The 16,866-nt window shown below is 39.3% G+C and overlaps 1 protein-coding gene across 1 annotated transcript in view; it reads right to left on the bottom strand.

Moving 5' to 3' along the window:
• Positions 1-231: 231 nt before the first annotated feature.
• LOC143658552 (uncharacterized) overlaps positions 232-16,866 on the bottom strand; it is a 29,559-nt gene continuing 12,924 nt past the window's right edge. The window contains 1 exon segment of the mRNA XM_077130634.1: positions 232-3,568. Within this exon segment, the coding sequence (XP_076986749.1) occupies positions 1,920-3,568 (1,649 nt within the window). The 3' untranslated portion in view covers positions 232-1,919.

Below are 16,866 nucleotides of genomic sequence, written 5' to 3' on the forward strand. Positions count from 1 at the left end.
AACAAACCTCAAAAAATTTAAGTGCTGAAATCATACAATGTGTGTGCTCTGACAAAATGTGAAAAAAAAACTAGATATCAATAACGGAAAGGTAACAGGAAATATTTCAAACACATGGAAATTAAACATACTTCTAAAAATCCATGGGTTAGAGAGGAAGTCTCAAAAATAATCAAGAAATAATTAGAACTGAATGAAAATATAATTAACATATGGAAATTTTTAGGATGGCCCTAACATACTTTTAAATGCTTCCATTAGAAAAGAAAAAATTTCAGCAAAATTTTATGAATATAGATAAGCATCTTCTAAAATTTATGTGGAAAGACAAGGGAACTAGGATAGAGAAATCAATTTTTTTTAAATAAAGAGGAAAGAGTCACTTTATTCAATTTTAAGGTGTTTTAGACAGCTACAGTAATCCAGACAGTATGATATCTGCAGAGGTTTGACAGACAAATCAATGGAACATAGAATTACCAGAAATAGACCAACATGAATTTGTCTGACTGATTTTTGATAAAGGGGCAAAAGTAACTGACTGGAGGCCTAATAGACATTGCAATAAAAAGTGCTGGAAAACCGAACATCCATGGACAAAAAAAAAAAAAAAAAGTAACAATCTAAACCTCACACTGTAACACAAATTTACCTCAAAGTGGATCTGAAATTTAAATGTAAATTGTAAAACCATAAAACTTTTAGAAGGAAATGTATTTGGGAACTAGTGCTAATGCAGTATTCTCAGTTATGCCAGCAAAAGGAGTAAAAAGTGTATTCACAGAGATGGTGTAAAGCAAGAGGGAAAGGTTCTGCCCACAACAGGAATGTAAAACCACAGCTGTTCATTTAAAAACCCTCTTGCAGAGGGTTCAAAATGAGCACGTTTACTTTCACTTCTTTCTCTATGATATAATCAGTGGTAACACTGGCTATTGCATGTGGCTAAAATACAGCTTCAAAGAAAATTCAAATGAAGGAATTCCAAAATTCCCTGCTGAAGATGGCACCAAGGTCCATGGTGATAATTATAGAACGCACACATATTGCATGTACATACATTGGTTGGCCTGTGAAATCTTCAGTCACTTTACTTTAAAGCAAATAAACACAATCCTTCATAAGATTAAAAATGAGATTCTTCTCCAGGCTGTTTTTTTTTCAGAGGAAAGAATTAGGACTCATCTGGGAAGGTCACACAGCTACAGAATAGCATTACCTTGCCACAGAGAAAATAAAAAAATAATAGCCTGGTATCAAAAAAAAAGTACAAGTGTTAGGTTACTAAAATTGTATGAAGAGATGGTTTGATTTTTAAAAATCAAATAGTATAGTAAAATACTGCCATTTGTATATGTATATTTATCTCCTAAATATAAAATATTTCATGATATAAGCCTTCATATTTCTCATAAGGATGTATGCATCTCAAGATTAGAGACAAAGAAGGCTTTTAATAAATATTTTCAACCTGCCCTTAAATTAAACAGTTTTGACATTGGACAGCAGTGAATATATATATACAAGACAAAGTGTACATGGCCCTTTCATCTCTGAAACAATACTCCTTTTCCTTCAAATAAAGAATACAATTACATACTGTCATAAACTTGGCATGAAAGTATGAAAAATGCTGTGCTTGCAATTTTCTTTTGTCCTGTGTGCTTCACCTCATTTTCTTTGTTTAAATATTCTTGAGATCATTTTACAGTGTAAACTAAGGAGAAAAATGAGGCTGAAGGTTTTCCTAAGTGCTCAATAACTACCGGATGAATTCTCACATATACAATAAAGGTTTAACTCAATTCCTATATGATTCTTTAGATGACAAATGATGATCTGCAACAAGTTTTCTCATGTCAATGACACTTACTATTTTCCTCTTCAATATGAATGATCAGATCTGAGTAAGATATTTCCTACGGCCAAAGATTTTCCTCAGTAGTCACATTTAAAAAGTCTTTCCTCAGTAGGAGTTTCTGGATGTTGACTGAAGTCAGCCCACGTGGGAAAGGTCTTCCCATGTCTGTTACACTGATAGGGTTTCTCCCAATATGAATCTTTTGGTGCTGAGTGAGGGATGAGCTGCGACTAAAGCCCTTTCCACATTCACTACACTTATAGGGTTTCTCTCCAGTGTGGTTGACAGAGTGTCGAATGAGGTTTGTGCTTGAACAAAAGGTTTTCCCACACTCAGTGCACTCGTAAGGCTTCTCTCCAGTGTGGATGACAGAGTGTCGAATGAGATTTGTGCTTGAAAAAAAGGCTTTCCCACACTCGATGCATTCACAGGGCTTCTCTCCAGTGTGAATCCGCTGGTGCCTCCTGAGGTGTGAGCTGCGGCTGAAGGCCTTTCCACAGTCCATGCACTCATAGGGCTTCTCTCCAGTGTGGATGCTATAGTGTCGAATGAGGTCTGCTCGATTGCTAAAGGCTTTTCCACATTCTTTGCACTCAAATGGTTTTTCTCCAGTATGGGCCCTTTTATGCAAGATAAAAGTGGAACAATGGGTGAAGGCCTTTCCACATTCACTGCACACATAGGGCTTCTCCCCAGTGTGAATCCGCTGGTGCCTCTTGAGGTACGACCTGTGGTTGAAGGCCTTCCCACACTCCATACACTCAAAGGGCTTCTCCCCAGTGTGGATGATGTAGTGGTGTATGAGTGCTGCACTCTCACAGAAGGCTTTCCCACATTCACTGCACTCATAGGGCTTTTCACCAGTGTGAGTCTGCTGGTGCCACATGGGGTATGAACTGTGTTTGAAGGTGTTTCCACACTCAAAACACTCATAGGGATTCTCTCCCGTGTGAATGACGTAGTGTCGAATGAAGCCTGGCCTGTCCCAAAACACTTTCCCACATTCTTTGCACAAAAAGGGTTTCTCTCCTGTGTGACTATGATTATGCAAGACAAAAGTGGAGCGGTGGGTGAAGGCTTTCCCACATTCATCGCACTTGTAAGGCTTCTCTCCAGTGTGAATTCACTGGTGTTGTGTAAGGTGTGACCTGCGGTTGAAGGCCTTCCCACACTCACTGCATTTATAGGGCTTCTCCCCAGTGTGGACCATGTGGTGCTGAAGGAGGTATGTGCTCTTACTGAAGGATTTCCCACACTCTGTGCATTCATAGGGCTTCACTCCAGAATGAATCCGCTCATGTCGAACAAGGAGAAAAGTCTTGTTAAATTCTTTTCCACATTCCTTGCATTTATAGAGATTTTTCCCTTTGTGAATACTGGGATCTTTACCTGGCCCACCTGAGTCACGGCTAAAAAGAGAAGCTCCTGGAGATGTTGGTTCCTGTACAACCTTTGAACATAAACTATCAGTAGTCCCCAAACCATCAGGGTCAGAGGTCATTTTCCCAGGAAGCTTCTCCTGCTGGGATTCTATCCCTGTTCTCAAATATTCCTCCTGAATTTCCAGCAGCCCAATGTGATCCTCAGCTTGCCCAAATTGGGCGACTTCTAAGGTTCCCTGTGTTGGCTCTCCCCAGTGTACGGTCCCCTCAGCCAAGGGCAGCTCAGAAGCTGTACACTTTGTGGTCTCAAGGTGTGCTTTGTCACCTGAAAGAAATCCAGGATAGAAGAGGACCTATTAGTGACGTCAATAGAGAAGAAACCTGATAACCACTTCAATAAAAAAATAAAAATTAAAGGAGTGCCTTGAACCTACTATATTGTGACAACCCTGGGAACCAGATTTGCAATTTCTTTTCTGGTCCTTGGACTTGTAACACTTCTACAAGCAAGCCCAAGGGAAGAGGATAGAGTAGGGGAGACCCTGCCTCATCATAAAGGCCAGAAACTGTTAGAATAACAAAGACTTTGTGTGTGGTGAGTTTGCTTTAAATGAGGGCATCTCATGGTATTATGAAAGCATTAGAAATGAGCATCTAGTTCTGTTAGGAAACAGGAAGAGATCAAGAACACTTTCCAGAACAGGAAAATCCTAATGGAGAGGTAGGAATTGCCAGAGAGTGAGAGTAGGAAGAGCACTGCAGCCTTAGGAGACAGAATGGACAAAGGCGCAGAGTCTTCAGAGAATCTAAGGAACCTCAGTGCATGGGAGGAAGGTGTTGATGAGAATGCAAAGACATGCAGGGACAGAGGGGGAAGTTGGTTCCTAAGATTCTGCAAGATGATGGGGTATCCCCAATGCCTCTCCCAGGACAGGCTTGTGAGGCAGAAGTGAGCAGAATCTGGGTGGACATATTGAGTTTGATATGCCTGGGGAATAGCTAGGTAAAAAGACTACCAAAATATTGATCTAGTGGAAAAAATTATAACATTTTGCTTAAAGATTAAAGATGATCTCTATAAAAAGAGAAAATATTACAAAGCTGACAATTCTCCCCAAATCAATATGTAAATTCAATACAATTCCATAAAAAATCCCAACTTTGTTTATGGAATTTGACAAGCTTATTTTAGAATGTATATTAAAAAGCAAAGAGCCAAAAATATCCCTGAGGAATAAGGAGGGGGACCTACACTACAGATAACTGAATTATTTTGAAATTATAGATGTCAGTGAAATATGGTAGTGGTACAAAGCTAAGACAAACTGACAATGAAAAAAGAATAGAGAACTCAGTGAGAGACTCCTATAAAAGTGGAGCTTTGATATATGGCAGAGAAGATAAAACAGCTCTAGGGTAAACAACTTAATAGGAAAAATGGGCAGCTATTATACGTGACATTTCAGAGAAGACACATATTGGCCAAAAATATCTAAGGCCTACAACTTCCTCAGCAAATCAAGAACAAATGAGCTGCCAAGACGTATCCATTTCTTTGGAAAACTTCAGGAGCTTTATAATATCAAGTATAAAAGAAGATATTGGGCACATGGGTGGTTCAGTGTTAGAATGCTCACCTGCCATGTGCGAGACCAGTGTTTGATACCTAGTCCATGCACACTGTCATGGTCAGGTTCATGTGTCAACTTGGCCAAGTGGTGGTACCTGTTTGGTTGGGCAAGTGCTGGCCTGTCTGCTGCAATGAGGACATTTCATAGAATTAAATCATGATCAGGTCAGCTGCATCCACAGTTGATTCCATTTGTAATCCGCTAAGGGGAGTGTCTTCTACAATGAGTGGTGCTCAATCTAATCATTGGAAGCCTTATAAGGAGGATTCAGAAGAGAAAGACTCTGCCTGCTTCGGCTGGCGAGCCTCTCCTGTGGAGCTCATCCAGACCCTCCATGGGAACTGTCAGCTTCACAGCCTGCACTGAGGATTTTGGACTCTGTGTTCCCATGGTCATGTGAGACACTTTTATAAATTTTATATTTGCGAGTGTTCCCTGTTGATTCTGTTTCTCTAGAGAACCCTAACTAATACATACCCAAAGAAAACAAAACAAGATACGGATCAATGGAACATCTCCTTATGTACATGAGAACACATCCATGTGAATGTTCAGGGTAGCAATGTTTTTTTTTACATTTTTATTGAGAAATATCCACACATGTTCATTCCAACCATATTAGGGAGGTCACAATATCATCACATAAAACTGTGTTCTACACCATGATCATTTTTAGAACATTTGAATTACTCCAGGAAAAGGAATTAAAAGAAAAAAACTCATACATCCTCCCTCCCTTTCACTGACCCACTGTTCTTCAATCTTCCCAATTTTTATCCTTTATCTCCGCCTATTATTTATTTTTATTCCTTTTTTAAAGATATTTTTATTGACAAATCTTCACACACATATAGTTCATACATGGCATACAATCAATGTCTCACAATATCATCACATAGTTGTGTGTTCATTCCCATAATCATTTTAAGAACATTTGCATCACTCCAGAAAAAGGAATTTGGAAAAAAAAGGAAAAATTCATCACACCTCATACCCTTTACCCCTCCCTCTCATTGACCACTAGTACTTCAAGCTACCCAATTTATTTTACCCCTCACCCCTCCCATCATTAATTAATTTATTTTTTTATCCGTTTTTTTTTTTTACTCATCTGTCCATACCCTGGATAAAACAAGCATTAGACACAAGGTTTTCACAAGCACATAGTCACACTGTAAAACTTATATAGCTATACAGTCTTCTTCAAGAAACATGGCTACTGGTACACAGTTCAACAGTTTCAGGCACTTCCCTCTAGCCATTCCAATATACCATAAACTAAAAAAGAGTATCTATATATGTGTTAGTTAGATTCAGTTGTCAACTTGGCCAGGTGAGCATACCTAGTTCTGTTGCTGCGGACACAATCCAACGGTACGTGACTCTCATCTGTTGCCAATTACACCTGCAGTTGGCTAGGAGGCGTGTCTGCTGCAATGAGTGACATTTGACTTAATTGGCTGGTGCTTAAATGAGAGGACCCAATGTAACACAGCCTAAGCAGCTTGGCATTCCTCATCTCAGCACCTGCAGCTCAGCCCAGGCCTTTGGAGATACAGAAAGAAGTCACCCCGGGGAAAGTCGTTGGAACCCAGGGGCCTGGAGGGAAGACCAGCAGAGACCATCCTGTGCCTTCCACGTAAGAAAGAACCTCAGTGGAGAGTTAGCTGCCTTTCCTCTGAAGAACCAACAATATAAATCCCCTTTTATTAAAAGCCAATCCGTCTCTGGTGTGTTGCATTCTGGCAGCTAGCAAACTAGAACAATATAATACAGAAGAAAAACCTTCAGGATAACTTTTTGACTCTGAAATTTCTCAGCCACTGAGACATTATTTTGTCTCATTTCTCTCTTCCCTCTTTTGGTCAAGAAGGTTTTCTCATTCCCATGAAGCTAGGTTTCGGCTCATCTCCAGGAGTCAGGTCCCATGTTGCCATGAAGATTTACAACCCTGGGAGTCATGTCCCACATAGTGGGGGAGGGCAGAGTTCACCTGTCATGTTGGCTTAGACAGAGAGGCCACATCTGAGTAACAAAAGAGATTCTCTGGGGGGTAACTCTTAGGCTTAGCTTTTCCTTGCAACGTTTTTTTTTTTTTTTTTTTGGCATGGGCAGGCTCCGAGAATCAAACCCGGGTCTCCAGCCAACTCTGCCTACTGAGCCACCATGGCCCACCCGCAACACCACTTTTGAGAGTGAAAAAATGAAATGCCCTGGAGAAAGACCGATACATTGTGATTCAGTTATGCAATGAGTATCGTATATCAGGAAAAAAACTTATCTACAGTTATATGCATCATGGATTTTCTAACATAATGCTGAATTTTAAAATGTATATACTAGGAAGCCACTATGACACCTTTTTAAAGATGTTTTAGAAAAAGTAAAGCTCCACAATACAGTAATCTGACAAATATAGTATTGACAAATTCTTTGATAGACACAAGTTACCAAAACTGACCCAAGAAACAAAAAAATCTAAATAGCCCAATATCTACTAAAGAAATTGAATTTATTTGTAAAAACATTCCCACAAAAAAAGAATGGGGCAATAAGCCCACAATTCTGGGAAAATGTTATCACCATGGAGAGGGAAAAAGAAGAGGCACACGGAGAAGGGCATATAGAGTATTAAGTAAAATTCTTATTCTTGGGTTGGGAGATGTTGGTCAGTCTACTATTGTCCAGGAGAAATGAGTGAAATAAAATAATTAAATAAACACTCATGGACCAACGACGACACTGTACCACAAACTAAGGATAACAATCTAAATCTGTACATAAGAGGTCCTCAATAAAAGTAAGAGTATTGTGGTAAGATCATGGCCTCTGAGGACAAATACCTTGAACTCAAATTCCAGCCACCTCCCCACCCTCTGTGGCTTGTGACAAGCCCCTCAAATTCCTTAAGCTTCTATTTTCTCTTTTAATGAACACTGATAAATATAGGACCTCCCTTAAAGGACTGTTGTAAGGATGAGGTAAAACAGTCAGTCCACTGTTGGGTACATTCCCTAAAGAAATGAGTACTTATATCCTCCAAACAACATGAACAATATATACTCAGCAGCTTACTTCATAATATCCAAAAACTGAAAACTCAAATCAAGAGGGATTTGAAAAAAGAATGGTGGTTTATCTCATGAGACACTTCACAACATAAAGAATGAACCAATTCTGTTATATGAAAACAAATCTCATAGACACAACGATGATCAAGACAAAGACATGAGGAGATTACCAAAGATGAAGGCTTAGCAAGGTACAGGATTTAGTTAGTCCTCTAGAACAGCTATGAAATAACAAGGAACAGTACAGAACAGCTCCTGGGGCCATGTCACTGAACGGACACACAACATACCCCAGTCTGGACCAGCTGGCCTGGCCGTGAGCCCCCAAGCCATGGCGACTGGCACCCCTTGCCCACAGGCTGCTTCCCAGAGGGGAAAGGAAAGAGACTTTACCAGCAGCAGGGGATGAGCGCAACTAAGCTTCAAGTGTGGAATTAATTAACAAACTCTGACACCTAAAAATAGGCCCCCAGCTCAGGTGAACCTGGTCAAAGCGGAGGTCACTCATTTTTGCGCCAGCGCCAAGGGGACAGGGTGGACAGAAAACGAAAAAAAAAGAAGAAACAGAGGTTTTTGTGGCTGTGTTTCTACAAAATCTTGACTGCCTTTGGATACAGCATCAGGGCTTCTCAGGCTGCAACTGCCCCAGGCATAGGCAGAAACAAGCTTGTTTGAGGGCTCCTCTGGAGCCTATGCCTTCCCCAGGGGAGTGAAGCCCAACTCAGGTGGAATCCCTCCCTTAAGGAATTCAGACACTAGGGCTTGGTAATTTGGAGCCATTAAAACCAGCCAACAGGAGACTTCCGGGTCAAGAAGGCGGCTTAACAACGTGCGCGTTTTAGTTCATCCTCCAGAACAACTACTAAATAACCAGAAACAGTACAGAACAGCTCCTGGGGCCACATCAGCGACCAAACACACAGTGTACCCCAGTCTGGACCAGCTGGATCAGCTGCGAGCACCCCCCAGAACCGTGAGTTTCCAAAGCTGTGGCGGCCAGCAACCCTCCCCCACAGGCTGCTTCCCAGAGGGGAAAGGAAAGGACTTTACCAGCAGCAGGGACTGGGCACAATCAAATGCCAATTGTGGAACTAATTAACAAATTCTGACTACTAAAGATAGGCCCCCAGGTTAGGTGAACCTGATCAAAGTGGAGGTTGCTCATTTTTGCACTGGCGCCAAGAGGGCAGGACTGACAGAAAAAGGGGGAAAAAAAAGAAGGAAACAGAAGTTTTTGGGGCTGTGTATCTACAAAGGCTTGACTGCCTCCAGATATAGCAGCAGGACTTTTCAGGTTACAACTGCTCCAGGCATAGGCAGAAGTGAGCTCTTTTGGGGGCTTGTCTGGAGCCTGTGCCTTCCCAAGGGGAGGGGTGAAACCCCACCCAGGTGGAATCCCTCCATCAAGGAATTCAGATACCAGGGCTTGGTAATTTGAAGCCATTAAAACCAGCCTACAACCTCTCCTCTGTCTCCACCATGCCCCCAGCAGGGAGAGTCTGCCAAAGTTAAAGGTACTGCATCATCTTATGCTGGCGGGACCTGCAGTCTAACAAGCTCCACACACAGGGCAGGATAAGAAAAACAGAGTCCAGAGACTTCACAGGAAAGTCTTTCAACCTGCTGGGTCTCACCCTCAGGGAAAACTGACACAGGTGACTCTTTCCTCCTGATAGGAGGCCAGTTTGGTCTGGGAAAATCTGGCTGGGGTCTATAATATCTAAGTAGACCCTCCTAAGTGTGTGTGTGGTGGGGAAGGCACCACACAAGCAGGGCAAGAAACAAGAAAAAAAAGAACTGAAAAATTCTCCTCTGTTAAACAAAACTTAAGCTAAAGGTCCAGATAAAGCTGAACGGAATGTCAAAGAACAGACAGACAACAAATTCATCCAGCAAGAAAATACTAGGTAAAAGAAGTGAAAGCAATCTCCAGAATAAACTAATTAAGGTAATTAAATGCCTAGACGCCAGCAAAAAATAAAAAATCACACTAGGAAAATTTAAGATATGGCCCAGTCAAAGGAACAAACCAACAATTCAAATGACATACAGGAGTTGAAACAATTAATTCAGAATGTACGAACAGACATGGAAAACCTCATCAAAAACCAAATCAATGAATTGAGGGAGGATATAAGAAGGGAAGGAAAGAACAAAAAGAAGAAAGTGAAAGTCTGAAAAAACAAATCACAGAACTTATGGGAATGAAAGACACAGTAGAAGAGATGAAAAAAACAATGGAAACCTACAATGGTAGATTTTGAGGGACAGAACATAAGATTTCTAAACTGGAGGATGGAACATCTGAAATCCAACAAGAAACAGAAACTATAGGAAAAAAATGGAAAAATATGAGCAGGGACTCAGGGAATTGAAAGACAATATGAAGCACACAAATGTATGTGTTGTGTGTGTCCCAGAAGGAGAAGAGAAGAGGAGGAGAAAAACTAATGGAGGAAATTATCACTGAAAATTTCCCAACTCTTATGAAAGACTTAAAATTACAGATCCAAGAAGTGCAGCGTACCCCAAAGAGAATAGATCCAAATAGACATACTCCAAGACATTTAATAATCAGAATGTCAGAGGTCAAAGAGAAAGAGAGGATCTTCAAAGCAGCAAGAGAAAAGCAATCCATCACATACAAGGGAAGCCCAATAAGTATTACGCGCAGATCTCTCAGCAGAAACCATGGAGGCGATAAGACAGTGGGATAATATATTTAAATTATTAAAAGAGAAAAACTGCCAACCAAGAATTCTATATCCAGCAAAACTGTCCTTCAAAAATGAGGGAGAAATTAAAACATTTTCAGACAAAAAATCACTGAGAGAATTTGTGACCAAGAGACCAGCTCTGCAAGAAATACTAAAGGGAATGCTAGAGACAGATACGAAGACAGAAGAGAGAGGTGTGGAGAAGAGTATAGAAAGGAAGACTATGAGTAAAGGTAAAAAGAAGGAAAATTAGATATGACAAATAAAATCCAGAAAGCAAACTAGTAGAAGAAAGTACTACCCAAGCAGTAATAACACTGAATGTTAATGGATTAAACTCTCCAATCAAACGACATAGTGTGGCAGAATGGATTAAAAAACAGGACCCATCTATATGCTGTCTCTACTCAAAAGACACAAGGCCAAGGACACAAATGGACATTTACACACCAATGTTTATAGCAGCATTATTAACAATTACCAAGAGATGGAAACAGCCAAAATGTCCATCAACAGACAGTTGACTAAACAAACTGTGACATTTACATAAGATGGAATATTATACAGCTGTAAGACAGAATAAAGTTATGAAGTATGTAACAACATGAATGGACCGTAAGGACATAATGCTGAGTGTGATTAGCCAGAAACAAAAGTACAAATACTGTATGGTCTCACTGATATGAACTGACATTAGTGAATAAACTTGGAATATTTCCTTGGTAACAGAGACCATCAGGAGATAGAAATAGGGTAAGATATTGCGTAATTGGAACTGAAGGGATACAGATTGTGCAACAGGAATGAATATAAAAACTCAGAAACGGACAGCACAATATTACCTAACTGTAATATAATTATGTAAAAACACTGAATGAAACTGCATATGAGAATGATAGAGGGAGGAAGGCTGGGGCATAAATGAAATCACAAAGAAAGATAGACGATTAAGATTAAGATGGTGTAATCTAGGAATGCCTAGATGTATAATGATAGTGACTAAATGTACAAATTTAAAAATGTTTTTGCATGAGGAAGAACAGAAGAATGTCATTACTGCAGTGCTGAAAGTAGATGGTAATTAATATTTTAAAATTTCAACTAATGTGTGAGACAAAAGCAAAAAATGTTTGTTTGGTACAAATCTATACTTTGACTAGTGCATCTCCTAATATAACTTATGTAGATAGTTGATTGAACACCTTAAGCACATGGAACTTTGTATAGGACATGAGATTTTGTTGCTTTGTCCACGTGATGCCCTGATGAATCCCAGAGTGATTTGATCAGTGAGTGGAAAAGAATTTGCAAAGTCCTCTTCGGGGAATGGTGAGAACAGGGGAAAACTCAACTTCCCCAAGTTGAATTCTTGATATTCTCACAAGCAGTGTGGACAACCAAAGCTTTAGGCTGAGCCCCCAGTCTTGGGGGTTTGTTCATATGAAACTTAACCCCACAGGGGATAGGTCAAGCCTACTTAAAATTAAGCCTAAGAGTCATCCCCAAGAGAACCTCTTTTGTTGCTCAGATGTGGCCTCTCTCTCCAGCCAACACAGCAAGCAGATTCACCACCCTCCCCCTCTCTACGTGGGACATGACTCCCAGGGGTGTGGATCTTCCTGGCAGCATGGGACAGAAATCCCAGAATGAGCTGAGATTCAACATCAAGGGATTGAGAAAAACTCTAGAATGAGCTGAGACCCAGCATCAAGGGATTGAGAAAACCTTCTCGACCAAAAGGGGGAAGAGTGAAATGAGACTAAGTGTCAATACCTGAGAGATTCCAAACAGAGTTGAGAGGTTATCCTGGAGGTTATTCTTATGCATTAAGTAGATATCACCTTGTCCTTCAAGATTTCGTGGAGAGGCTGGAGGGAACTGCCTGAAAATGTAGAGCTGTGTTCCAGTAGTCATGTTTCTTGATGATGATTGAACAATGATAAAGCTTTCACAATGTGACTCTGTGATTGTGAAAACCTTGTGTCTGATGCTCCTTTTATCTACCTTGTCAATAGATGAGTAGAACATATGGAATAAAAATTAAATAATAGGGGGAACAAATGTTAAAATAGATTCAGTTTGAAATGCTAGTGATCAATGAAAGGGATCAGTAAGGGGATGGCATGTAAAATTTTTTTTTCTTCAGTTTGTTATATTTTTCTGTTGTCTTTTTATTTCTTTTTCTGAATTGATGCTAATGTTCTGGGAAATTATCATGATGATGAATATGCAACTATGTGATGATATTGTGAATTGCTGAGTGTATGTGTTAGGAATGTTTGTGTTTCTTGTAATTTTTTTTACTAATAAAAAAGAAAGAAAAAAAAAAAAAACCCAGCCAACAACCTCTCCTCTGTCTCCAGCAGGGAAAGTCTGCCAAAGTTAAAGGTACTGCAACATCTTATGCTGGTGGGACCTGCAGGCAGACAAGCGCCACATACTGGGCAGGATAAGAAAAACAGAGTCCAGAGACTTCACAGGAAAGGTTTCCAACCTGCTGGGTCTCACCCTCAGGGAAAATTGATGCAGGTGATTCTTTTGTCCTGATAGGAGGCCAGTTTGGTCTGGGAAAATCCGCCTGGGGTCTATAATACCTAAGTAGACTCTCCTAAGGGTTGGGGGAGGGGGGAAGGCACCACACAGGCAGGGCAAGACACAAGAAAACAAGAAAACTTCTCCTCTGTTAAACAAAACCGAAGCTAGAGGCCCAGAAAAAGCTGAACTGAATGTCAAAGAACAGACAAACAACAAATTCATCCAGCAAAATAACCCTAGGTAAAAGAAGTGAAAACAACCTCCAGAATAAACTAATTAAGGCAATTAAATACCTAGCCACCAGCAAAAAATAACAACACACACTAGGAAAATTGAAGATATGACCCAGTCAAAGGCACAAACCAACAATTCAAATGAGATACAGGAGCTGAAACAATTAATTCAGAAAATACGAAGGGACATGGAAAACCTCATCAAAAACCAAATCAATGAACTGAGGGAGGATATAAAGAAGGAAGGGAAGGAATTAAAAAGAAGAAATCAAAAGTCTGAAAAAACAAATCACAGAACTTATGGGAATGAAAGGCACAGAAGAAGAGATAAACAATGGAAACCTACAATGTTAGATTTCGAGAGGCAGAAGACAGGATTAGTGAACTGGAGGACGGAACATCTGAAATCCGACAAGCAAAAGAAAATAGAGGGACAAAAATGGAAAAATATGAGCAGGGACTCAGGGAACTGAAAGACAATATGGAGCGCACAAATATACGTGTTGTGGGTGTTCCAGAAGAAGAGAAGGGAAAAGGAGGAGAAACACTAATGGAAGAAATTGTCACTGAAAATTTCCCAACTCTTATGGGAGACTTAAAATTACAGATCCAAGAAGTGCAGAATACCCCAAAGAGAAGAGATCCAAACAGACGTACTCCAAGACACTTACTAATCAGAATGTCAGAGGTCAGAGAGAAAGAGAGACTCTTGAAAGCAGTAAGAGAAAAGCAATACATCACATACAAGGGAAGCCCAATAAGACTACATGTAGATTTTGCAGCAGAAACCATGGAGGCGAGAAGACAGTGGGATGATATATTTAAATTACTAAAAAAAAAAAACTGCCAACCAAGAATTCAATATCCAGCAAAACTGTCCTTCAAAATTGAGGGAGAAATGAAAACATTTTCAGACAAAAAATCACTAAGAGAATTTGTGACCAAGAGACCAGCTCTGACAGAAATACTAAAGGGAGCACAAGAGACAGATAGGAGAAGACAGAAGAAAGGGGTGTGGAGAACAGTGTAGAAATGAAGACTATGAGTAAAGGTAAAAAGAAGGAAAATTAGATATGACGTATAAAACCCAAAAGGCAAAATGGTATTAGAAAGTACTACCCATACAGTAATAACACTAAATATTAATGGATTAAATTCCCCGATCAAAAGACATAGACTGACAGAACGGATTAAAAAACAGGACCCATCTATACGTGGTCAACAGGAAACAGATCTTAGACCCAAGGATAAACGTAGGTTGAAAGGAAAAGGTTGGGAAAAAATATTTCATGCAAATAACAACCAGAAAAGAGCAGGAGTAGCTATACTAATATCCAACAAATTAGACTTCAAATGTAAAACAGTTAAAAGAGACAAAGAAGGATACTATGTATTAATAAAAGGAACAATTCAGCAAGAAGACATAACAATCATAAATATTTATACACCAAGCCAGAATGCTCCAAAATACATGCAGTAAACACTGAAAAGAGAAATAGACACATCTACCATAATAGTTGGAGACTTCAATTCACCACTCTCATCAATGGACAGAACATCTAGACAGAGGATCAATAAAGAAACAGAGAATTTGAATAATACAATAAATGAGCTAGACTTAACAGACATTTATAGAACATTACACCCCACAACAGCAGGATACAGTTTTTCTCAAGTGCTCATGGATCATTCTCAAAGATAGACCATATGCTGGGTCACAAAGCAAGTCTCAATAAATTAAAAAAGACTGAAATCATACACATTTTCTCAGATCATAAAGGAATGAAGTTAGAAATCAATTATAGGCAGAATGCCAGAAAATTCACAAATATGTGGAGGCTCAACAACACACTCTTAAACCAGGGGGTCAAGGAAGAAATTACAAGAGAAATCAGTAAATATCTCGAGGTAAATGAAAATGAAAACACAACATATCAAAACTTATGGGATGCAGCAAAGGCAGTGCTATGAGGGAAATTTATTGCCCTAAATGCCTATATCAAAAAAGAAGAAAGGGCAAAAATTCGGGAATTAACTGTCCACTTGGAAGAAGTAGAGAAAGAACAGCAAACTAACCCAAAGGCAAGCAAAAGGAATGAAATAATGAAGATTAGAGCAGAAATAAATGAAATTGAGAACATGAAAACAATAGAGAAAATCAACAAAACCAGAAGCGGGTTTTATGAGAAAATCAATAAGATTGATGGACCTTTAGCAAGACTGACAAAAAGATGAAGAGAGAGGATGCAAATAAATAAGACCAGAAATGGAAGAGGAGACATAACCATTGACCCCACAGAAATAAAGGAACTAATGACAGGATACTATTAACAAATTTACGCTAATAAATAAAACAATGTAGATGAGATGGACAACTTTCTAGAAAGGCATGAACAACCAACTTTGACTTGAGAAGAAATAGACGACCTCAACAAACCAACAACAAGTAAAGAAATTGAATCAGTCATTAAGAAGCTCCCCAAAAAGAAAAGTCCAGGACCAGATGGCTTGACACGTGAATTCTAGCAAACACTCCAGAAAGAATTAGTACCCATACTGCTCAACAATTCAAAAAAAATTGAAGAGGAGGAAAGCTACCTAACTCATTCTATGAAGCCAACATCATCCTTATACCAAAGCCAGACAAACATATTACAAAAAAAGAAAACTACAGACCAATCTCTTTAATGAATATAGATGCAAAAATCCTCAATAAAATTCTAGCAAATCGAATCTAGCAACACATTACAAGAACTATACATCATGACCAAGTAGGATTCATCCCAGGTATGCAAGGATGGTTCAACATAAGAAAATCAGTTAATGCAATACACCATATCAACAAATCAAAGCAGGAAAATGATATGATCAGCTCGATTGATGCAGAAAAGACATTTGACAAAATTCAACATCCTTTCCTGTTGAAAACACCTCAAAGGATAGGAATACAAGGGAACTTCCCTAAAATGATAAAGGGAATATATGAAAAACCTACAGCTAATATCATCCTTAATGGGGAAAAACTGAAAACTTTCCCCCTAAGATCAGGAACAAGACAAGGATGTCCACTATCACCACTGTTATTCAACATTGTGTTGGAAGTTCCAGCCAGAGCAATTACACAAGAAAAAGAAATACAAGGCATCAAAATTGGAAAGGAAGAAGTAAAACTCTCACTGATATGATACCAAATGTCGAAAACCCAAAAAATTCCACAGCAAAACTACTAGAGCTAATAAATGAGTATAGCAAAGTGGCAGGTTACAAGAGCAACACTCAAAAATCTGTAATGTTTCTGTACATTAGTAATGAAAATCTGAGGGGGAAATCAAGAAAAGAATTCCATTTACAACTGCAACCAAAAGAATAATATATTTAGGAATAAATTTAACTAAAGAGACAAAAGACCTATACAAAGAAAACTACAAGAAATTGT

The sequence above is a fragment of the Tamandua tetradactyla genome, chromosome 16 (assembly GCF_023851605.1).
Source record: "Tamandua tetradactyla isolate mTamTet1 chromosome 16, mTamTet1.pri, whole genome shotgun sequence".
Taxonomy (NCBI): Eukaryota; Metazoa; Chordata; class Mammalia; order Pilosa; family Myrmecophagidae; genus Tamandua; species Tamandua tetradactyla.